Raw genomic sequence first — 26,078 nt, forward strand, 5'->3', positions numbered from 1 at the left:
TATACCATTAGGAATGTTCAGGATAACAGACAGGGTTTGGAATTGAACGGGTTACATCAGCTTGTCTATGCGGATGACGTGAATATGTTAGGAGAAAATCCACAAACGATTAGGGAAAACACAGAAATTTTACTTGAAGCAAGTAAAGTGATCGGTTTGGAAGTAAATCCCGAAAAGACTAAGTATATGATTATGTCTCGTGACCAGAATATTGTACGAAATGGAAATATAAAAATTGGAGATTTATCCTTCGAAGAGGTGGAAAAATTCAAATATCTTGGAGCAACAGTAACAAACATAAATGACACTCGGGAGGAAATTAAACGCAGAATAAATATGGGAAATGCCTGTTATTATTCGGTTGAGAAGCTCTTATCATCCAGTCTGCTGTCCAAAAATCTGAAAGTTAGAATTTATAAAACAGTTATATTACCGGTTGTTCTGTATGGTTGTGAAACTTGGACTCTCACTCTGAGAGAGGAACATAGGTTAAGGGTGTTTGAGAATAAGGTGCTTAGGAAAATATTTGGGGCTAAGCGGGATGAAGTTACAGGAGAATAGAGAAAGTTACACAACGCAGAACTGCACGCATTGTATTCTTCACCTGACATAATTAGGAACATTAAATCCAGACGTTTGAGATGGGCAGGGCATGTAGCACGTATGGACGAATCCAGAAATGCATATAGAGTGTTAGTTGGGAGACCGGAGGGAAAAAGACCTTTAGGGAGGCCGAGACGTAGATGGGAGGATAATATTAAAATGGATTTGAGGGAGGTGGGGTATGATGATAGAGACTGGATTAATCTTGCACAGGATAGGGACCGATGGCGGGCTTATGTGAGGGCGGCACTGAACCTTCGGGTTCCTTAAAAGCCATTTGTAAGTAAGTACTGTATGTGTCATTATTACATTTACACAAAAAGTTTATATTAAAAATATGATCTATAACATACACAAACGTGAAACGAATGTTTCACAATAAACTCAGAACTTAAACGAGTGAATAACGCTCTTAAAATGAGTTTAAAATCGACAATGCACAATATTTAACATCTGCACTGCAGACCTGTCAAAACAATCTTTTCAATATGTTTCACAACAAGTTAAATTGCATACTGTGTCAGCTTCATTTTATTACAAGGTCGATAATAGACCGTGTCTCTTTATAGGACGTAATAAAGATAGCATTGTTATAATTCGAGTTGCATGTTTTTATCTTCCAACTTTGATTTTTATGAAGCTCTTTGTTCGTATCTTTAGGGCTGTATTGTTTACTACAAATCAGAAACAGCCACTGTATTTACAAAATATTGCTACTTCAAGACTTTCAATATTGTAAAATGTATGAAACAATCGCTGGTCTATTACGTAGCACAAGATTTCAAAGGCCACCGCTAGGAGCACTGATTTGCAGCATTCTTCCCATTACTTATCGAATGCCCTAATACATTTTTCCCGTTGCGTTTGTACCGTATTTGCAAAAACTTAACGGGGTGTACAAATTTATATCTTACGAACCCTTAAATAAGTTTCAATTTTTGAAAAGTATCGATTGTTTCATAGTCGATCGTGTTCAATCAATTTACGATAGATATCGATTGCAGTATAAGATTTCGCGGGAAATTTAAATATAGCGCACTTAAGGAATTACATAAAAACTGTGGGTGTTTGACAAAATCGGATTTAATTTTTGCAGAGCCTTGAATAAGTCATTCAAAAATGACCCTTTGCCATGCAACGCGCCAAAACATGGCAATATTGTGTTATTTATCTCTGATAATTGTTCTCACTAATCCTATCATCAGGGGCAATGAATTCACTTCAAAGACTACGAAAGCCCTAAATCTGGATTGATTACGAACAAAGACCAACTGACAAATCGGCTCATTAAAGCTGACTAATTCTGATATTTCTAGGATATTGTTAAACAAAGTTAACAGAACAGCTCTACTAGACTGAGGTACACTGGTCATGCCATCAGCACATCGCAAAGTCAGTCTACAGTCCAGTGATGAGACGATATTAGCTCTCCATCACGGTACAAGAGCTCGACCTTGATGACGAGCACACAGCGCATCCACTACATAGCGTTTCAACGTAGACATCAGGGATGTACATGCATATACAGCGAATAAAGGTAGTAATTATTACAATAACTTGCGTTACTAAATTTCTGGCTATGTAATAATTATTTAATATACATGCACATATATAAACGAAGCGCAAAGGAGAGGAGTTTTAAGAACAAAAAGAGAAGAGAAAAAGTTAATTGTTTGTACACCATTTTCTTGTTAAAAGCAGTTGTTTATTCTGTAAATACTTCACTTCATTGGTTAGGAGGATTTAACAGGGTCTACCTGCTTGATGTGTGTGATCTGTAAGTACTTTTGAGAATATGTTTAAAAAATAATGACAATATGATCGAAATAAAGTATAACGATTGTATGATTGTGAAAATGTAGTCCTTACTCTCCAATCATGATTATGTAATGAGTTTTCTTAGAGTGATTTGTGCAATGCACATAACGCGGAAAAGCAAATTTATTAAATTATGCTGTTAAAGAGCCATCGTAATTTATGGGGTCAATCATTTACTGGGACACACATGAATTTTAAAACTTCCACAATTTCCATCCAAAATTTGTAAAATAAAAATTACATAAACAGATCTAAAATACTATCATTATTTTGTACAAACTTTGGTGCTATTAGGTCTAATAGTTTTTAAATTATACTTTTTAAAATATATTTTATAATGTCATTAAAAAGGCTCCTTGCGTCAAAGTTTTCAATATTCTTAGTTCATATTTGCTAAAAATCTTGAAAATAGTTATGGGAATAAAAATGAATTAACTTTTTGAGCTCAGTCTAAACAGAGAGAAGTAATAAAGTTTTAACTTCATGAATTTACCTTTACAACATATTTAATCTAAGTGCAAAATGAATATTCCCCAAAGGAACTTAATATTAATATTTCATACAAATGCTAATTAGGCCTACATTTTATTTATCAACATTTAATTGACCTCTGTGAGAAGTTTCAGACCAATATGACAATAACTGTTGTGCAAGGAGCTTTTTTATGCAAGAAAGTGCTTAAAATTTTAAGTCGAGAAAACAGCATTAAAAAAAAACATTTCTCTCAACCCACGCACTGTATGTTTGGCCACACTTGATTATATGGTTAGATCATTTAAAACAGTCTCAAATATAATAACGATCTTAAAAAACAAAAATTGTAAATTTTCATAACTTTTCAGCATTATCTCACCATAGTGTCCCCTTAAATAGTAGTTGCAGCTGTGATGTCTGAAATCAATTTCTTTCTTCTCCAGAATAGTATCTACATTTGTGTTGTGTTTCGTACCGACGTTTGACATTTTTTTAGAAATAATGTATGTATGTATGTATGTATGTATGTATGTATGTATGTATGTATGTATGTATGTATGTATGTATGTATGTATGTATGTATGTATGTATGTATGTATGTATGTATTGTCTGAAATCAATTTCTCTCTTCTCCAGAATAGTATCTATATTTGTGTTGTGTTTCGTACCGACGTTTGTTTTACAAATAATGTACGTACGTACGTACGTATGTATGTATGTATGTATGTATGTATGTATGTATGTATGTATGTATGTATGTATGTATGTATGTATGTATGTATGTATGTATGTATGTATGTATGTATTTATTGTCTGAATTCAATTTCTTTCTTCTCCAGAATAGTATCTATATTTGTGTTGTGTTTCGTACCGACGTTTGACATTTTTTACAAATGTATGTATGTATGTATGTATGTATGTATGTATGTATGTATGTATGTATGTATGTATGTATGTATTGTCTGAATTCAATTTCTTTCTTCTCCAGAATAGTATCTATATTTGTGTTGTGTTTCGTACCGACGTTTGACATTTTTTACAAATAATGTATGTATGTATGTATGTATGTATGTATGTATGTATGTATGTATGTATGTATGTATGTATGTATGTATGTATGTAGATATACAGACGTGGACAAATTATTAGACATAAATTACTGTATATGTGCAACAAAGCTGTATTTATCAGCAGAAATAATGAACGAAAATGTATTTTTCACAAAAATAATGAACAGAAAATTGAGTCTGAGGTTACTAATATTTTGTGAACATTCCCTTATTCTTTATTAACACGTTGATTTTGTCAGGGATGCTGAAAACCAAAGTTTGACACTTTCTTTGAATATCAGCATCATTTAGCCAGATATCAGACAGTGCTTAAATGAGTCCATGGTTTATTGTAAGCCTCTTCTTGTTCACTTTCTTCTTCAGTATAGATCACAGATTTTCAATTTCGTTCATGTCTGGTCTTCTTGCAGGCCATAGGAGAACAGACTGTTGAATATCTTCTGCAGTATATAATTAAAACACTAGTAGCACCAACTCAGCCAGACAAAATATACTTAACCATTGGAAAAATATACCAGAAGATGTAAACAATCATATTTACAACAATAGAGACTCTGTGAATTATACTAATAGTTGATATAACGAATTATATTATATTTCCAAGAAAAACGTTTTAGTCTAATAATTCGTCCACGTTTGTATATAGGGTAAATGAGGGTCTGTTGGACAGTCGGGCATGTTGGACACTTTGTACTTTAACGTGTTACCTCGCCACTTGTGAGCACCACATTCTGCTAGAAGTCAATGACGGAAGTACCCACGAATGGGACTACTTCCGTCATTGGCTTCTAGCAGAATGTGGTGCTCACAAGTGGCGAGGTAACACGTTAAAGTACAGAGTGTCCAACATGCCCGAATGTCCAACAGACCCTAATTTACCCTATATTTTTTTACTTATTAAACACTGTGTTTCACCACCATGTTCATTATATAAAAGCTGAATCTTCTACTTATCAATAAAATCTGTATTGTAATCTCTGTCATGGTCTGCAACGTTATATGTTCTGTACACCCTTTCTTACTGCTACAGTAGCAGCAGAAAGGCGCCGCGCTTATGGAGAGAGCTTAAAAAAGCTCACGCTCGGAATTACTAGTAAGCATCGCATCGCATCCCTGGCTCTACACTTTCCTTATCGGAAGCCGAAGGATAGTCCATAAGCTGCAGTGTTTGTTGCAAAATCTAACGCATTTCGGCACTAGAGTTCGACCGACATCCGACTCTGAGGTTTCTCTCCAGCCTTACATAAACGGTGAGGACATGCTTCCTGATAAACGTGGTAATGTGGTTCTTGATTCTCACAAACTGACGCACTTTGCGGTTGGGTGGCACTTCCAATCTCGGTGTAAGTAAACTTTATGGTTTCTTAATCTCCACACAGCTGCGCGTGTGCTTCTAAGAAATGCCTATCAGACCAGTTTTCAAAGTGTTCAACTTATTCTTACGAAGACAACAACGATTATTTTGAGGAGCAATATAAATATGAAAGAGGGGAAAGCAGTAATGTCACTGTTACAGGACTTTATCCAACGATCTACTGTGAAACACCTCTAACCTGGACACGTATGGCTCAATAAACAATTGTCCAATCTAATGGGGTGTCCAAGATAGAGGGAAGTAGACTTTTTTTTAGCATGCAATGGAAAGGAAATTACTGTACAGTAGTGGAAAAAAAAAACCGGACCGACCCTTGTAGTTGATTTCAGGGCCTTGTTCACTCCAGAGCACGATAGACTGGTAACTAAGACTTCGTGGTTCGAATCCTGCCGGGGAAGGAAACTTTTTTTTGTTCCTTATTCAAATTTATCCCCAATACTTTTCATTTGCAGCGATATTTTACTACTTAACTTATTATTCCCAGAACATGAATTTTACTAGCATATACATGGAATACATCGCAACGAATACTGAAAACAAAAGTTTCGTTGCGGATATGAGAGGGGTTCAGCAGAGATGGTGTTGTGAATTTTCGTAATCAGCATGTGTGGGCTGATGAAGAAATAAGGCATCAGCACCGATTCTCAATCAACGTACAGTATGGGTAGACGTTCTTAGCGATAGATTAAGTGCCATACGTGCTACCACAGAGATTAACTGAGGATCGTTATCAGGACTTTCTTATTAACGTATTGCCTACCTTGCTGGAGTATGTACCATGTCAGCAAAGACTACAGATGTGGTTCATGTATGATGGCAAACCAACACATTTTTTTCCGCAATGAGCGTGAACACCTGACGCTGACATTTCAGGACCGCTAGATAGGTCGGGGAGGTCCCATACCTTGGCCTGCTCGTTCCCCAAACCTAAATCCCCTAGACTTTTGGTTATCAAGAACAACCAGGTCAATTTCAAAGAGTGCGTGATTCCTTACACCGAAGGGCAGAGGAATGCATTGCCATGAATGGACGTCACATTGAGCACCTGGTATGAACAAGTGTTCAGATCTCAGAAAGTATGAGTTGTAGGACCCATGTTTATTAGACATTATTTTCTTGTTTTGATGCATACTAGTACCTCCTAAAATACTGAATACTTTTTTTAACACCCTATCTTTACAAGAAGCTGTAATAAAGTAAGACAGGTTATGTTTCTTCATATTAATGGCTATTTAATTTGAAAGTAATGTCAGTATTCGAGATGCTGAGTATTTACAGACTACAATTTTTTCTACTATGGGAAGTTTCTATAATGATATAATATACTCTATATCAGCGCTTCTCAAACTTTTTTGAAGTGGGGACCACTTTTTTAAGTCAGAACAGTTTCGCGGACCACCTTACTCTTGTTCCCTTCGAAAGCAAATTTATCATTTTTGTAGCATATTTTAATACCAGTATACTGATATTTTAAAATAGAATCAATTAATTAAAATTAATTTAATTTAATTCATTTTATATTAGTATTAACTAATTAAATTAATGTTAATAGAAGAAAATTCATTTCCGTTTTTTTTTATAATTCAAGGTATTAGAGTTCAGATAATCTTTAACTAAAAAAAATAAATGCTGATACATTAATGAGATTCTTGCACAGTTCTATATTTGGATGTATGCTGGTAAGCTTAAGTCGGAGATCGTCACATACATCAAGTCGATTTTTCGGTACTTTGTTTTTGTTAGAGTTAGTGATGAAAATCCTTTCTCACACAGATACGTAGAAGCAAACTGAATTATAATCTGTAAAGCACCGTTGTACAGTTTACTATATGGCTATTCTCTTTTCACTTACGATGAAGTCCAGAAATTAACCAAACCTTCCGCTTGGAATTTCATTTTAAGTCCGGTGTCATTCGAGAGTTCAATTAACTGTTCTCTTTCACTCAATGAAAGTTTGTTAGTTTCAATATCGCAATGAAAGTGATCACGAACCCATGAAAATTCGTCATATTTACTTGAAAAATAAGTTTCAGATTGTGACCTCAGACTTTATTATTGGTGTACGACGTACAGTACGTGACCATTTCAATGTGCAGACTGGGTGTCGGCAAAACTATTAAGAAAGTCATAAATACATGAAAAGGTTCGGTACTTTGGTCCTCTGTTATGAATTCTTATGGTCTCTGGCTGGGTTACAGGCGCCAGATGTGCAGGGGAAAAGATGGTGAGAAACACCACATTCGTAGTGCTTCAAATTTCTCTTTTGTTGTTGAGAGTAGTGTGAGAAGTCGGTAGACAGGTAAGGTAATAAATTTCATTAAATATCAGTATTGAGAGAAAAAGTGAAAGGCGATTGCCATGTGTCATTTCCAAACTCTGTGATTTTCAGCTATACAGTGATACGCAATTCGTTTGAATTTTATTTTTTCTTCTGTCTTTTTTGAAGGACCACAGGGGCAGACCCTGAGGACCACAGGTGGTCCGCGGACCATAGTTTGAGAAACGCTGCTCTATATCATCACTTTGTTTGTCAATACGCAAATGCAAAGAGATAGGCTGTCTTAATGGACTATGCTCGCTTATAGACACAATTTTAATACCATGTAGCATACACTCGTAGTTATCTACGAAACATCAGATAACTTCTTCTAGTTTATCTACATATATCCTTCTCTAATCTTTCACTATTCAGCTCTGTACATGAATTGTCACGAATTTACGACGATGTCACAAAATAGTGGCGTCACGTCAGTACCAGAAAATAATCATTCAGTCTCACAGTCGTTTCCTATGTTTCAGCAGAACTAAGAGCCATCTAGTTACCATAGCAGAGAACTCCGTAACAACACACCAGCAAAAAGTCACGCAACCGCAGATATCATATCAGACACGGCGCGGCGCCAGCTAGGCAGCCATTCGTTACAAAAAAACAGCTGACTTTGGACATCGTCATTATCGTTTTAAAAGTACAAAAGACCAACCCACCCTTTTTACTTTAATAGAACGAACGCTACAAATGCTCAATCACACTACGTTCAAAAAAAAAAAAAAAAAAAAAAAAAAAAAAAAAAAAAAAAACTTGATTTCGTTCTGTTACATAACATTTTAATGAAGAGAACAAACTCAATAGACGGTACCTAGGAACAGAAAAAAAGTGAAAATGATCGGTAATAAATAATATAATAATTTTGTAAGTTTAGTTGCAACTGTCTCTATAGTTTTTACAACTTTATAATAGAAAGCCAAATATACTAAGTTTATTAAATATGAATAAAAGTTACTAGTAGAATAATTTAGCCTTGTTAAGGTAACAACTACGGAAATTCTACTTGAAGCAAGTAAAGCGATAGGGTTGGAAGTATGAAAAGACTAAGTATATGATTATGTCTCGTGACCAGAATATTGTACGAAATGGAACTAAAAAAATTGGAGATTTTTCCTTCGAAGAGGTGGAAAAATTCAAATATCTTGCAACAACAGTAACAAATATAAATGACACTAGGGAGGAAATTAAACGCAGAATAATTATGGGAAATGCCTGTTATTATTCGGTTGAGAAGCTTTTGTCATCTAGTCTGCTGTCAAAAAATCTGAAAGTTAGAATTTATAAAACAGTTATATTACCGGTTGTTCTGTATGGTTGTGAAACTTGGACTCTCACTTTGAGAGAGGAACAGAGATTAAGGGTGTTTGAGAATAAGGTTCTTAGGAGAATATTTGGGGCTAAGAGGGGTGAAGTTACAGGAGAATGGAGAAAGTTACACAACGCAGAGCTGCACGCATTGTATTCTTCACCTGACATAATTAGGAACATTAAATCCAGACGTTTGAGATGGGCAGGGCATGTAGCACGTATGGACGAATCCAGAAATGCATATAGAGTGTTAGTTGGGAGGCCGGCGGGAAAAATACCTTTGGGGAGGCCGAGACGTAGATGGGAAGATAATATTAAAATGGATTTGAGGGAGGTAGGATATGATGGTAGAGACTGGATTAATCTTGCTCAAGATAGGAATCAATGGCGGGCTTATGTGAGGGCGGCAATGAACCTCCGGGTTCCTTAAAAGCCAGTAAGTAAGTAAGGTAACAACTAACTACCAAAGATGCCAGTGCTGTCATGGAGGACATACGGGGCCATATATCGTATGGGAATCTACAATTTTTTTTTAATTAATCGTATGGAGAAAAGAAAATTTTGTTTGTAGGGAGCCATAAGGGGTGCCTAAGTTTTGTACGCGGAGATCTGTACAGATCATAGATCATCTCTTGCTGTTCTTAAGGTATTTTGCTTGACGTTCATAAACAAAAATTGTCGACCTTAGCAGCACTGGAATCCAGTTATATAAAATAATCGTTGAAAAACAAGAAGTGCTGCAAATACACACTCCAAGATTCATCGAGACAAGTGTGGATCTACGGTGGGGCTATATGGTGTATTCTTTAACCCTTTGCAGCACAAATGTTATTTTTATGTTTTTCATATCATGGATCATAAGAAAGCTTCGATCAATTTTTTCAAAATTTTAACTGTGCACGCAATTTTAAACACAGATGGCACCTCTATGTATCCTCAAGGGATGGTTGCATCTGTGCTATAATTGTAGAAAAAGAAAGAAAAACGGTGGTTCTTCTGGACAAGCACTATGCTGCAAAGGGTTAAATCAAGCTTGCTGTACAATTAATATGTAAAGTAAAACAATCTCTTTACTTCTTTAACATTAACAAAATCATTAAATGATAATCGGAGAGATAGAGAGAGGAGAGTAAAATGTATTTCATGGGAGAAAATAGAAGGGGTGGGGCGTATGGCCCAGATAAAAATTACCATGACAGCACTGAAGATGACTATTCAATATATTGGAATCACACAAACATACGTTTCATTTGTGAATAATGTTGTGCGGTGCGGTTAAAGCGTTACTCTACAAAACCGGAGGTCACGGGTTCAGTACTCAGCAGAGGTCTTTTTTTTTTTAATTTGACCTAACCCATGCGGCCGTTCTATGACATTGGGGTTTACTCGTAACAGTTGTGAGTGCCGATAGTTTGATTGGGGATGAAGCTGACAAGCAAGTAGGACTGACTAGTACTGCTACTAATTTAATGCCGGTTGTCCAACAAGCTAGGAGCCTTAACCTTCAGCCACTCTGTAGGCCTTTCTGCTCTGCAATAGAGTTAACCTCTTTCCGCATACTGGGACATAGGCCAATATGGCACATACCGGTTTTATATTCATAAAACTTATAATATAAGCGTATAATATTTCAAACTGCATACTGGGACAGATATGGCACACTGTCAATAAGTGGATTTGATCATATGTGACATCAGCTGAGAAAGAGAGAACTGCTTAAGTTATTTGAATATTAAACCAGTGTGTGCAAAACTGTCCTATGCAGTGCTTGCTTTTTGCTTTGAGGGTTTCTCCACTATTTAGCGGTTACCCTGTATTCCCATTCGCCAATCTTCCCGGTCAAGCCATTCATCTCCTTCCAGAGACCTGTCACTCATCAATCTATGGATCTGTCCTCTCCAGGTTGTTCTTGGCCTACCCCGCTTCCTTCTACCATGAGGTGACCATTCCAAAAGAGTTTTAGGCCACCTACTTTCCTCCATTCTTCTGACATGTCCATACCATTGAAGAGTTCGTCTCTCAATTCTGTCCATCACTGTCTCCTCCATATCCATCATCCGTCTCACTTCTTCATTTCTCCTTCTTTCTAATCTGGAAACTCTGGCACTACGTCGTATTCCGTCCATTTCCACTGCCAAAATCTTAGATTTTTTACTTTCTACCAACGTCCACCCCTCTGCGCCATATGTCATTATACTTTCCACAACCGCCGTCAAAATCCTCTTCTTGGTGTCATTCAATATCGTCCTGCTCCACAGTACTCCATTCAGCATCCTTATGGCTTTTCTTGCTTGCACCAATCTACTATCTATTTCGGAGTTACAACTCCCTAAATCATCAATATATGACCCCAAATATTTAAATTTTTGAACAGCTCCTATGCAGTAAGGGGTTAAAATTAAGTCTTTTAGAACACTGGAATTTAAAAATAAGTGCATCGTATGTACTCTCTGATATAGGTAGCGATAATATCAATATGACATACAACGTAAGAGAATACACTGAGAAACGCTGTCTCATACGTTTTAATATTGCTAACTAGTTGTAGCACGTGATGACAATATACATTCAGTTTTAAAATACCACATGTATTGTATCTGCAACATCCAGATTTCAATACTTTCTAAATTATCTGTACAATGCTAGAATTTCTCACATAAAGGAGCGCGGGAGCTCGTTAGAGGGGGTTAAGTATGAATTGGCTAAACTGGAATAAGTACAGATTTGAACTATCTACAATTGTTTTTCTCTTGTGTTAAAGGTGTTAAGTTATTCTTCCATCTGTGATTCAGTTACAGTGCTCCATATTTTGTGACAAAAGGGTTTTGTTCAGTACCAAAGGAGAGAAGTTTACATACCTTACAAATTGACTTAACCTCCTTTACACGAGCATCCGCGAATTTTAATTTGAAAAACCTAATTTTTAGACAACCAATATGTAGGCTACTAACCTTTAAGGGCGAATAGCCTGTATTTTAATGAAAGGGAAATGGGTGTGTGCATTTATCTTACCAAGAAGTTCTTTATATACAGGGTGTCCCACTTATCTTGTGCACCTATAACTTTTATGTTTGTATAGTTATTCGAATTTTTTTTTTATGTTAGAACGAAGGGCTAACATAATTGTAGAGATTTGGTGCATGTAACTACATTATGGTACAAGATACACGCGACGTCATCAATTTTTCAAATAGCACTACATACTTTAATCATGTTACATTGATTACACACATTAAAACGAGTTCAAAACTGTATCACAATGTCGTCTTCCCAATCAATAACAACAAAATGCAAAATGAATGCCATCAGAATGTGCCGTTTGTTGTGGTGCCCCATTCATCTTGTGCATTAACTTCCACAAAACGAAAGACAACTAACGTCCGTACACGTCATGTGTTGTGTGTTTGCTGTCTTAACACGTAAACAAACCACAACTGTCCACGTACAGTGGCCTGCACGTTCTCCGGACCTGTCGCCACTCAACTTCTTCCTGTGGGAAACTGTAAAGGATAGTGTGTACCAGAACATTCTGATAATACCAGACGACATGCAGCAACGCATTCGATAGGCTTGTGTGTCCAACCAGCAACATGTCGGCCAGTCATACGGTCTTTCGGGGAACGCCTTCGAATGTCCTTTAATGTGAATGGTCACCATTTGGAATATCTGTGACTCTCAAAGCATAACATTATCACATTGGAAGTACGTTTTTGTTTCGTTTTTTTTGTTGTTATTGATTAGGAAGGTGACATTGTGATACATTTTTGAACTCGTTTTAATGTGTGTAATCAATGTAACATGATTAAATTATGTAGTGCTATTTGAAAAATTGATTACGTCACGTGTATCTTGTACCATACGTGCGTGTTATTATTCGGTTGAGAAGCTCTTATCATCCAGTCTGCTGTCCAAAAATCTGATAGTTAGAATTTATAAAACAGCTATATTACCGGTTGTTCTTTATGGTTATGAAACTTGGACTCTCATTTTGAGAGAGGAACATAGGTTAAGGGTGTTTGAGAATAAGGTGCTTAGGAAAATATTTGGGGCTAAAAGGGATGAAGTTACAGGAGAATGGAGAAAGTTACACAACACAAAACTGCACACATTGTATTCTTCACCTAACATAATTAGGAACATTAAATCCAGACATTTGAGATGGGCAGGGCATGTAGCATGTATGGACGAATCCAGAAATGCATATAGTGTGTTAGTTGGGAGACCGGAGGGAAAAAGATCTTTAGGGAGGCCGAGACGTAGATGGGAAGATAATATTAAAATGGATTTGAGGGAGGTGGGATATGATGATAGAGACTGGATTAATCTTGCACAGGATAGGGACCGATGACGGGCTTATGTGAGGGCGGCAATGAACTTCGGGTTCCTTAAAAGCCATTTGTAAGTAAGTAAGTAAGTATCTTGTACCATAATATAGTTACATGCACCAAATCCCCACACTCATGTTAGCTCCTCGTTCTAACATAATGCTCAAAAACAAAAATTGCAATACTTATCCAAACAAAAAAGTTATAATAGATGCATAAGCTAATGAGACACCCTGTATAATGTCTCCGAATTGCTGTAAGCTGAATTTCACCACTGAATGAAGTAACTATACTGCCTTTCGCAACTAAAGTAGCGGGCTCCGCAGGATGTAGGCCTACACGTCAGTCTTATTTCCAAGAGATGATATAGAAATGTGCAGTTCTGTAATATGGTATCTTGTAAAACTACGCTAGGACGTGAATATCCATTCCTCTCCTGCTGTTACCTCTTAAACGATTCACAATTACGTTCCCATTTTCTGACCTCATAGCAGTTCTTATCTCACGTATGTCAGCTGTTGGCCTTTCCGGTCCTTTTCTAAGTACTCGTGAGTTTCTCCAGACGGCGGTAGTTTTTTTTTATTTTGAGTTATTTTACGACGTTGTATCAACATCTGAGGTTATTTAGCGTCTGAATGATATGAAGGTGATAATGCCAGTGAAATGAGTCCGGGGTCCAACGCCTAAAGTTACCCAGCATTTGCTCGTATTGGGTTGAGGGAAAACCCCGGAAAAACCTCAACCAGGTAACTTGCCCCGACCAGGATTCGAACCCGGGCCACCTGGTTTGGCGGCCAGGCGCGCTGACCGTTACTCCACAGGCGTGGACATGGCGGTGGTCTAGACATGCCGATACTCAAAGTCAAATAACTCACAAAAACTCAAATTTGAACTATTTAAGCCAAGTTGTCTAAGATATATCATTTGTAAATTTTTAGAATTATAATTATTTATTAGAGTGAAGTTAAGGCCATCAGGCCTTCTCTTCCACTTCACAACAAATCAACCTGAGGTACAAAGTAATTCGTACAATATAATAAAAATTATTGCATCCAATGACACTGGCTAATGATACAAGCCACATGACCTTTTTTTTTATTATTCACTATCGAATATAAACTTTAGAATTCGATCGATTTGATTTATTTTTTTTAACTAGGAGGACTTCATCCCATCTATACTAATAATAAATATGTAGCCGAAATGTTTCTGGCAATTTTCGATTTTCCAAAAATAATTGGTCCTAACATATATAATTAACCACCCTGAAACCGAAAATCGCTTTTTTGACATTTTTGTTTGTATGTCTGTCTGTCTGTATGTTTGTTACCTTTTCACGCGATAATGGATGAACGGCTTTCGATGAAAATTGGAATATAAATTATGTTCGTTGTAACTTAGATTTTAGGCTATATGGCATTCAAAATACATTATTTAAAAGGGGGGTTATAAGGGGGCCTGAATTAAATAAACCGAAATATCTCGCTTATTATTGATTTTTGTAAAAAATGTTACATAACAAAAGTTTCTTTAAAAATAATTTGCGATAAGTTTTATTCCTTGAAAAATTTTGTGAGGACTGATATTTAATGAGATAAATGAGTTTTAAAATTAAAATAACTGCCATCTAAGGCCGTATAGTGGAATAAAAAACAAATGACTTCGTCTATAAGGGGCCTTGGACAGCAACAATCGAAAGCTATGAAACATAGCCTACGGGAATGTTTCTGTGTTTGTATGAAGTAATATCGGAAGCTAAATTAACCGATTTGTATAATTAATTATTATTTCACTATTGGAAAGTGTAGTTTCTCTAGATGGACATAATCCTATAATGTTATTACAGTAACTTCTGATATAATATAATATAATATAATATAATATAATATAATATAATATAATATAATATAATATAATATAATATAATATAATATAATATAATATACTATAATATATTATAATATATAACATAATTTAAGTTATTTGAAGGGTTCAGAACCATAGTGGGCCAAACGCCATTTACTGAATACGTAGAAAACAAGGGTTAAAATTAAGTTAACTTATTACCATAATTCAATGGAAACCTATAACAAGTAAAATAAAATATACACATTAAATCTAAATGATGTCAATGTTCATTAAACTATGGTTGCATGTAATAAAAATTAGAAACATGTTAAAGGAATTGTCATTGCACCAATGAGTGGTCTCTGGACCAAAATGATCGCATTTAATTATTTGGATGCAATTTACATTAAGTAGCATATTAAACGATTTATCCTTGTATCAAACACGAATGTTCCCTGGATCAAATGTCCTATTTTAATTATGTAATTACTTTATATTCATTTCTAACGGGTGCAGCGGAGCGCATGGGTATGGCTAGTTTTTAATAAAAACTAAACGACCAGGAGTTACGCCATGGACTTAGGGAGGTCTGGACATGCGGGCATCATAGTTTTTACGAAATTTCGGCTCTCGCTGGTCGCCTAAAAACCACCACGCGTTTGTGTAAGTGAAAAGACATGGGCGAGAGTTTCTTTTCACTCTTTCACTTCCCCTTTATGCCCAGGGCTTATAGCGTCACGGAATGAGCTCTGATTTAGTCCTCATAGTGAAGAAAATCTCACGGAATTTCGGCTAGTGTAGATGACCGGCACTCACCCAGCATCGTAATGGATTTGGGAAGCTACTGCGAGTAGTGAAATCGAAATTCGGTTTCGAAAGTCAGCTATAACTTCTTGGGGGGGGGGGGGTCATAGTGCTAACCACACGTTACTACTTTTGTGGTTGAATGTAGATGAGAGTTCACCTCTGTTGAGACATGTGGACATGAGGCCAACAGCCAGCTGGTAGGTCTTAGCCCTCCTGGACGGTTGCGCAACGAATTTGTTGTTTACATTGTTCGAATGAATCATTAGACACTTCCTGAATAATAGAGACACATTACTTGTGCATGCCCTGCAACTTTATTAAATATCACCGTATGTCACGCAGTGTAAACGAACTCAAAAGTTCAACACATACAAAAGCAAAAATGTCTCCTATAAAGAAGCCTGATTCTTGTGTCTTGTTGTGAAACTTGGACCCTCACTTTGAAAGAGGAATAGGGATTAAGGGTATTAGAAAAAGGTTCTTAGGAAAATATTTGGGGCTAAGAGGGATGAAGTTACAGGAGAATGAAGAAAGTTACACAACGCAGAACTGCACGCATTGTATTCTTCAACTGACATAATTAGGAACATTAAATCCAGACGTTTGAGATGGATAGGGCATGTAGCACGTATAGGCGAATCCAGAAATGCATATAGAGTGTTAGTTGGGAGGCAGGAGGGAAAAAGACCTTTAGGGAGGCCGAGATGTAGATGGGAGGATAATATTAAAATGAATTTGAGGGAGGTGGGATATGATGGTAGAGACTGGATTAATCTTGCACAGACAGGGGCCAATGGCAGGCTTATGTGAGGGTGACAATGAACCTGCGGATTTCTTAAAAGCCATGTGTCATTATTATTTTATTATTATTATTATTATTGCTAAACTTTTCGTTCAATAAATTTGTGAAAATTACTTTCGCGTTTATTTAACTGCAGTTGAAGAGATCAGACCTGTCCCACATGTGCAAGAACGGCTGGAGGAGAAGAAAAAACAATAGCTACATTTAAAAATCGCTTGTCCTGATGTGGGCCAGGTCTTACCTCTCCAGCTGTACGCTGACTTAATACCTTCTTGCAGAGACTAATGTAGTTATTTGGCCCTTTGGAGAAAAAATTTGTCGACCCCTGATCTAAGACACAGGCATTATCCCTTCTCAATGGAAAAAGGGAACAATAATACCAATTAAAAAAAAAGATAAAGCTAAAAAAAACTATAAACCCATATGACTAAAGAGCAGCGACCGGCGTAGCTCAGTCGGCAGGCGCTTGCCTCCTGACCCGAAACTGCGCTCGGAAGTGGGTTTGATTCCCGTTCGGGCTGATGACCTGGTTGGGTTTTTTCCGAGATTTTCCTCAACCGTACGGCGAATGTCAGGTAATCTATGGCGAATCCTCGGCCTCATCTCGTCGAATATCATCTCGCTATCACCAATTTCATCGACGCTAAATATAACCTAGTAGTTGATACAGCGTCGTTAAATAACCAATAAAAATCACTAACGAGCATAATGGCTAAGACAATGGAACGCATAGTAAACAACAGATTGATCTGGTACCTTGAAACACACAACAGCTATCATTCATGATGAGCAAGCTGGTTTCAGACCATACATATCAAATAATCAACAAGTCACTCTACTAAGTCAGTATATTAAAGATGCTCTGGATAATAAGAACGTTCTAAATGCGGTATTTTTTTGGACCTTAAATCAGCATATGATTCTGTATGGAGGGAAAAACTACTACTGAGACTTGTGGAAATTGGTATAGGATCAAAACTATTAAAATGCAAAGAATCCTTCCTAAACGAAAGAAGTTGCGTTCTATACGGGAACTCTTTCTGTAACTACAAAGTATTACAAACTCGCTTACCGCAAGACTCTGCAACAAGCTGAGCATTGTTCAACGTATTCATAAATGACCTCATAGATGAACTAAATCGGTAAAAGGAATTGAGTGCCTTCTATGAGCTGACGACCTTGTTTCTTGGAGAGCAACATCAAGGAAAATGGTTGAATCACAGACAAGAAACACTTAAAGTACTTGAAATTCTTAAACATTAGTGTGATACAAATAATATCTACAAATGCCTCCAAAACAGCATCTAAATCTTTCTCACCTAATATTAATAAAAATGAACCAGAACTACAACATAATATCCTCATAAGTGGCGCCTTTTTGGTATCAGTTGTGAGGGTTCAGACCTGTCTTTGGACAGTTGACTAAACAACAATCCTCATAAATCGAGTAATGTACCTATATAAGGGCTGTATTTGATAATAAACTGTCCTGGAAGCAGTATGTTGATAACATTGCCTCTGGATCGTAAAGTACAATATGTATAATGAAACGCCCAGCAGGAAACAAATGGGGATGCCACCGCTCAAGACTTACTTACTTACTTACTGGCTTTTAAGGAACCCGGAGGTTCATTGCCGCCCTCACATAAGCCCGCTATTGGTCCCTATCCTGAGCAAGATTAATACAGTCTCTATCATCATATCCCACCTAACTCAAATCCATTTTAATATTATATCTTCCCATCTACGTCTCGGCCTCCCTAAAGGTCTTTTTCCCTCCAGTCTCCCAACTAACACTCTATATGCATTTCTGGATTCGCCCATACGTGCTACATGCCCTGCCCATCTTAAACGTCTGGATTTAATGTTCCTAATTATGTCAGGTGAAGAATACAATGCGTGCAGTTCTGTGTTGTGTAACTTTCTCCATTCTCCTGTAACTTCATCCCTCTTAGCCCCAAATATTTTCCTAAATACCTTATTCTCAAATACCCTTAACCTATGTTCCACTCTCAAAGTGAAAGTCCAAGTTCCACAACCATAAAGAACAACCGGTAATATAACTGTTTTATAAATTCTAACTTTCACATTTTTTGACAGCAGACTGGATGATAAAAGCTTCTCAACCGAATAATAACAGGAATTTCCCATATTTATTCTGTGTTTAATTTCCTCCCGAGTATAATTTACATTTGTTACTGTTGCTCCAAGATATTTGAACTTCTCCACCTCTTCAAAAGATAAATTTCCAACTTTTATATTTCCATTTCGTACAATATTCTCATCACCGCTCAACACTACATACAATAATGTCTTACCAGCAATTACATATTCCAGTGAAATATCAATTATAACATCTCAATACAACTGACCAGCGTCATGGGCTAGTAGTCAGAACTTCTGACTACAATTAATGAGGTCCCTAGTTCGATTCCCGGTTAAAACACAGGTATTTTTCCTTAAAGGAGAATGTTCCTGTGTTCGTCCATGGTCTGGAAATTAGGTTAGGCTTAGGTTTAAGACCTCTCTTGGCACTTCATAATCACCCTATCATAATATCACCAGGGCAGCGTAACTCCGCCTTCCAGGCGCCCCAACCTCAGAAGTGGGTTACAAATAAGTCATTGCCAGGAGAGAGCAGAAATGTCAAAAGACAACCTGGTGACATTGGATAAAAAACACATCTCAGCAGAACCTCACTATAATGTTAAGTTCTTTCATAATCAAACCCTACGAATCATTACTGGCACAGTTAAAATTACACCTTTAAAGGTCATGCTTGCTGCAACAAGCAACAGGTAAATCCAAAACTTGATAGAGGAGAAAGACATCCGTCTTTATGAAAAACTTAAGAGACTGCCAAGTGAAAACTGTTGGGGAAAATATCAACATAATTCTCGAAACATAAAAACAGGACAGGGCTATATTTAAACAATCAAAACACTGGAGGCAATATTAAATCTGCAACATCAACTTTAGATTTCCAATAAAACCAACACAAAACTGACCGAAATTTTCATACACTTGTGGGGGGGGGGAACGATTAAAAATGAATTAGAAAAAAATATTTTGAAACTTCTAGCATTAGAAACCATTAATACTAATACATCTCCACGTGTATGAAGATGCAAGCACATGTTGATCCGGGGGCTGGAGTTTATTGTGACCTCTTCTACCCTTACATATCAGTGGACCACCACAAATCAGCCTCTGAAGGTGAAATTGAAGTTATCAGACTGGCTGTTACACAACTGAATTTACATGAATCTTTCCAAAATGCGGTGGTCTTCTCCGACTCTAGAGCAGCACTCCAATCAATAACTTCATTACGAATCCTCATTTCAAAAGAAATCAATGGTTGCTTACAAGAAATTAGTACAGCAGCAAAAAAACCTTTGTAGCTGATTTCAGAGCCTTGTTCACTCCAGAGCACGTTAGACTGGTAACTAAGACTTTCGTGGTTTGAATCCTGCCTGGGAAGGAAACTTTTTTTTGTTCCTTATTCAAATTTATTCCCAATACTTTTCGATTGCTGCTAAATTAATGTTCTGGGAATAATAAGTTAATTAAGTAGTAAAATATCGCTTTGTCTACAAAGTATGTATATTTATGTAACGGAACTGTCCCCGAACACTAGCTTTGCACTTTCGGGGTACTTTAATGTAATGTTTTTATGTATATATTATTAAATAAATCTAAATAAATAAAATAAATAAAATGCATACGTAATGAATTAGTAGGCCTTGTAGAAAACAACATTACAATTTTTTATATCTGGATTTCTTATGACAATGTTAATTTCCTATGTACTATAGTTTGAAATACACATTGTTTTTTACTTTGTTATTTAACGACGCTGTATCAACTACGAGGTTATTTAGCGTCGATGTGATTGGTGATAATGAGATAATATATGGCGAGATGAGGCAGAGGATTCGCCATAGATTACCTGACATTGGCCTTACGGTTGGGGAAAACCTCACAAAAAAAAACCCAACCAGGTTATCAGCCCAAGCGGAAATCGAACCCGCGCCCGAGCGCAAATCCGGATCGGAAGACAAGCGCCTTAGCCGACAGAGCTACGCCGAATACACATGGTATATGATTATTGAACAAGTGTAATAATGACACAAGCATTTTTTATCATACACAATTAAACAGAAATTAAAATTTGTTAAAAATAGGACGGCTGTGAAAAAATTACGTTTCAAAGATTTTATAAGGATATTCTTCTATTAGAACATAGTGGAATATTAATAAAATATATCGTAACAGATAATAATAATAATAATAATAATAATAATAATAATAATAATAATGATACACAAAATTTAAAATACCGATAATGTCTGTGGCCGGGAGCAAAAGGGTCTTCAGTAAAAATTTTATACTTTTCAGGAGAGCAGTAGAAAGATTGAAATTGGTGTTAATTATAGAGTTTTTTTAATTAAGGGTTTTTTCCTGGATATTATTTGTTTATACTTCTTCTAAAATAGGTAATGTTGCTCATTTAACAATTTTCTTGATTATTTCCAAAAATAGCCGCATTTAAGCCCTTTTAAGACTAGAAGCCAAACTGAGAAGGGACTATTAAACATAAGACCTTTTTCATGTCAAAATAAATGAGAAATGTAAATTATTAGGAATGTAAAATGGGTCTTAAACAATTATAGAACTGTTTACCCTGGTGCTTAAAGTTTTAAAAGGAAAGGACATCAGTATGTGATAAAATGGCTAAAATACAATTTAGACCTTTTTAATAGGGAAGCATGGAAAGAAAACATGTGATGGTTTGCAAGGAATAAAGTATTAAATATTCTTAACTCCTTTATTCTGTGTGTGCTCGATTCAAAAAGTAGGCCTACTTTGGACATTTGGTAATGCTCTATAAATCCAGTCAGGAGTCTTATTTGACTTTAGCCGTTTTACCAGATTGTAGAGAATTGTTTCCGCTTTCAGAATATATAAAAATCTCATTTTCAAATAAAATTGACTTGAGACATTTTTCCTCCCGGCCACAGATGTAAATTGTAAACAATTTTAATAATTAATAGACAAAATTCTGCGTACGCCACTGGCCATCAAAAAGAGAAAAAAAGTCCCCGGAAAACACTTTTGTCGTCTGAAGTTTATTTTTGTGGTATTAATATTTTGCTTTTAGATTATAAATACATTGGCGGAACTGTTGGTTTTAATCGAGATTCTGAACGGTGTCCTCTGTTGGACCAAAAAATCTGGTTACCCTACGTACAGATGCATTTTCAACATTATAAAATAATCCATTGTACGAAATCCAGTGCATATGTTAAAGTATCTAAATAATGTCAACAAAGCCTTACCTGTTTTGGCAGACGCATTTCAACTGTTGTTAATTATCTATACATAGCTCTTAAAGGACAAGGGTAGCGCCAAATGCTACCCAGTATTTACACATTTATTCGTTGACAACATCTGCGCACTTCCTAGTATTTCAATGTAACATTTTAACGCAATATCGCTTTACGAAGAACAACCTTGTTTCAATATATTGTCGTTAAAATTAGCGTAGCATTACGCAAATACATGTTGACGTACATACAGTATAGAGGACAGTTTTTGTCGCACAGCATGTTGTGGGTTACGACGCCATCTAGAGAGCGTGTACAGAACTCCGTGCTAATGAATCGGTCTTAGATAAGATTACAAATCTCTTTAACAGTCATGCGGTAAGTCAAAGAAAACCGGCAACATTAATTTTCCAGTGGTCACATTGTCGTATTCATTAATGCTACACCGTAATATGTAGAAACTTCATAATCAATGACAGTATTAAATCGTTTATTACTTACTTACTGGCTTTTAAGTAACCCGGAGGTTCATTGCCGCCCTCACATAAGCCCGCCATTGGTCCCTATCCTGAGCAAGATTAATCCAGTCTCTACCATCATACCCTACCTCCCTCAAATCCATTTTAATATTATCTTCCCATCTACGTCTCGGCCTCCCCAAAGGTGTTTTGCCCTCCGGCCTCCCAACTAACACTCTATATGCATTTCTGCATTCGTCCATACGTGCTACATGCCCTGCCCATCTCAAACGTCTGGATTTAATGTTTCTAATTATGTCAGGTGAAGAATACAATGCGTGCAGTTCTGTGTTGTGCAAATTTCTCCATTCTCCTGTAACTTCATCCCTCTTGGCTCCAAATATTTTCCTAAGCACCTTATTCTCAAACACCCTTAACCTATGTTTCTCAATCAAAGTGAGAGTCCAAGTTTCACAACCATAAAGAACAATCGGTAATATAACTGTTTTATAAATTCTAACTTTCAGATTTTTTGACAGCAGACTGGATGATAAAAGCTTTTCAACTGAATAATAACAGGCATTTCCCATATTTATTCTGTGTTTAATTTCCTCCTGAGTATCATTTATATTTGTTACTGTTGCTTCCAGGTATTTGAATTTTTCCACCTCTTCAAAAGATAAATTTCCAATTTTTATATTTCCATTTCGTATAATATTCTCGTCACGAGACATAAACTTCATCCTTCTTAACCCCAAATATTTTCCTAAGCACCTTATTCTCGAACACACTTAACGTCTGTTCCTCTCTCAAAGTGAGAGTCCAAGTTTCACAATCATATAGAACCGGTAATATAATTGTTGTATAAATTCTAACTTTTAACTTTTTTGAGAGGAGACTTTGATGATAAAAGCTTCTCAACCGAATAATAACAGGCATTTTCCATAATTATTCTAAGTTTAATTTTCTCCCGAGTGTCATTTATATGTGTTACTGTTGATCCAAGATATTTGAATTTCTCCACCTCTTCAAAGGATAAATTTCCGATTTTTATATTTCCATTTCGTACAATTTTCTGGTCACGAGGCATAAACATATACTTACATACATAGTGTGAACCGTAAGTAATGTCATTAATTTTAGCAGGTTATTCTTTGAGATATTTCAAATAAAAAAGTTTAATACAGTTTTGTTCGTTTTTGCTCTCTTTTTCGAGATAAAAATTGTTTTATATGAAACATTTCATAACGTGTTTTGGGAAAGCCATTGGTTGAATTCCCAATATGCTCTGTCAATTTAAGAGAGCAGTGTATTATGAAATATATTATTGAAAGACTTTTAGCTTTTTTTATGTGAAGAAATTTGATAAGATACACGATCTACGAAAAATATAAGTTTCATAACTGCATGCTCCTCTAAAGCAGGCTTTACGCACTAAGAGGTTGTCGACCGGGGCAGTATCGATTTTGGGACCAGGCCAATATCAGACTTCATGAAGCTAGGAACACAGAATAAATTTTCAAATTTTCTGAAACACGTGCTAACGAAGTAGCCAACACTAATGAATTATTATGTACAGCATCATTAATCTTTAATCAAAGGAGTTGGTAACGTAACAGGACAGAAATAAACGGTGTCATGCAAAACACACACAGTTTCTCATTATGTTTTAAACAATAAACAATTTTCTTTTGGTGTATGAAACACTTCACTGACAGAAACAGTCGTTGGCAACGATCGTAACTTGTTTTCCGCATCCAGAGTAAAGTTCATTAGCCAGGACCGCCAATAAACCTCTTCGGAAGCACAGTGGAGTGATATTCATTCGTGAGGCCTGGTTATACTTTCCGCCGCAACATATCAACAATATTGATTTCGCAGAATATGTGTGTTAGACAAATTAACTTCATCTCTATTTTGATGTTGACTAAAGGTCTGCATCTAAAGATTTAAGCTACTTCTTCATCTGACACACAAAAAATACAACGTTATAGTTTTTGTAAATAATTCCTATTGGAGTTTTTGTTCGAAGATTTTTTACAGACAAAATTCTGTAGACAATTTTATTAATGCTCTGAGCCACATATTTTTCGAGACATACATTTTAGATTGTTATGCAAGAGAAAAATGTGAACAAGAAGAAAAGAAAAATCACCTTACACGATTGCAAGAAAATTATTTTGTTTTTATGCTTTTGTAAATATTATATTGTAAATTTTATTAGTAACACAATGTAATTTATTCGTCACAACAATAATTCCTTTCTACAATTCACCTTAAACGCTCTCGTCAACAATTGGATCTTCACTCAACACAGTATTCGTTATAGCACTCCACCGACGACAATGACAATTTACTTGGACTAGTACGAACAACAATGAACTGTTAATCTTAACTAATATTTACAAAGCACTATTTACAAATCAGAACTACCAGTTCTCAGTTCTTCTATCTCAGTCACTCGAGTTCACAGTATCTCGAACCACAGACCTTCAGAGACAGTTCACTGTACTCGAACTCGGGTCCCTCCAACTGCGGTCCACTGCACTCGAACTCAGGTCCCTCCAACTGCGGTCCACTGCACTCGAACTCAGGCCTTCGGATGCTGACGCAGATGCGGACGCACACTCGAGTCGAACTCCGGTACACAAGACTGGCTTGCTTGCTCTGGCTTTCTCACTGACTGGCTGACTAATCAACTGAAAACTGAAAACTGCTGTCGTTCCTTCGCGTCCTTAATTTATAACCACAGCGACGTAGCCTCGAAGGTTCCACGCGTCTCTAGAGATGGCACTCCAGAAAAAGCCAGAGCCCTCTCCTCTCTACCAGCACCAGATGCGCGCGCACTCTCGCTCCACTCTCTCGCCGCGTTGGACCTTTCCCCTCTTCGCCGCGCGCCATTCCTCCGTGCTCCGCGCGATCTGCTTTCTTGCGGGACGCTGGTCGTGAGTTCGAATCTCATGTCGCTGTCACAATATCATATATGCATACTTCACAAATGAACAGCATCATATACAAGGGTTGGATAAAAAGTTATGGCAATACTGCTGTCACATGACGACGGTGCGTTGGAGAGCTGCCAGCTGTGTGGACATGAACAAGGACTGTTAGATGAGTTAGTGCAGCCAGCGGCGACAGTACTCTGTCAATCTACTGCAGTGTGTAGAATGCTGACTTTCATAGGGATAGTGCGAGCGCCCTAAGGCCACGTTTACAAAATTAGAGCAACGCTCCTGCATCACAATTGATGTGGCACGAGGTCGCAGTGCACAAGAATGTTTTCAGGGACTGCGTGAAGCACCACCACCTTCGTCCAGCTCTCAGGAGAAAACGACGACACTTGGTGGTACAGAAACATATCATTCTTCATGATAATGCAAAGAGTCACACAGCTGCTGCTGTCAAGGACCTCTTGCGCCGCTGGCAATGGGAGATCCTGGAATATCCACAGTACTCACCCGATATGAGTCCATACGATTACGATCTCTTCGCCAAAGCGAAAGAACCACTGTGAGGGACCCGGTGCAATACCAGAGA

The 26,078-nt window shown here is 36.8% G+C and overlaps 1 protein-coding gene across 4 annotated transcripts in view; it reads right to left on the reverse strand.

Moving 5' to 3' along the window:
* The window catches only part of IP3K1 (inositol-trisphosphate 3-kinase-like protein), a 357,189-nt gene that overhangs the window by 233,262 nt on the left and 97,849 nt on the right, over positions 1–26,078 (reverse strand). The window contains exon 1 of one of the 4 annotated variants that reach the window (XM_069838899.1): positions 22,096–22,128. The exons of the other annotated variants lie outside the window; for them this stretch is intronic. Coding sequence (XP_069695000.1) covers positions 22,096–22,113 — 18 coding nt within the window. The 5' untranslated portion in view covers positions 22,114–22,128. Of the gene's footprint in view, positions 1–22,095; positions 22,129–26,078 lie in introns of those variants that run through there. 4 annotated transcript variants of the gene reach the window in all.

The sequence above is a fragment of the Periplaneta americana genome, chromosome 11 (assembly GCF_040183065.1).
Source record: "Periplaneta americana isolate PAMFEO1 chromosome 11, P.americana_PAMFEO1_priV1, whole genome shotgun sequence".
NCBI classification, from domain to species: Eukaryota; Metazoa; Arthropoda; class Insecta; order Blattodea; family Blattidae; genus Periplaneta; species Periplaneta americana.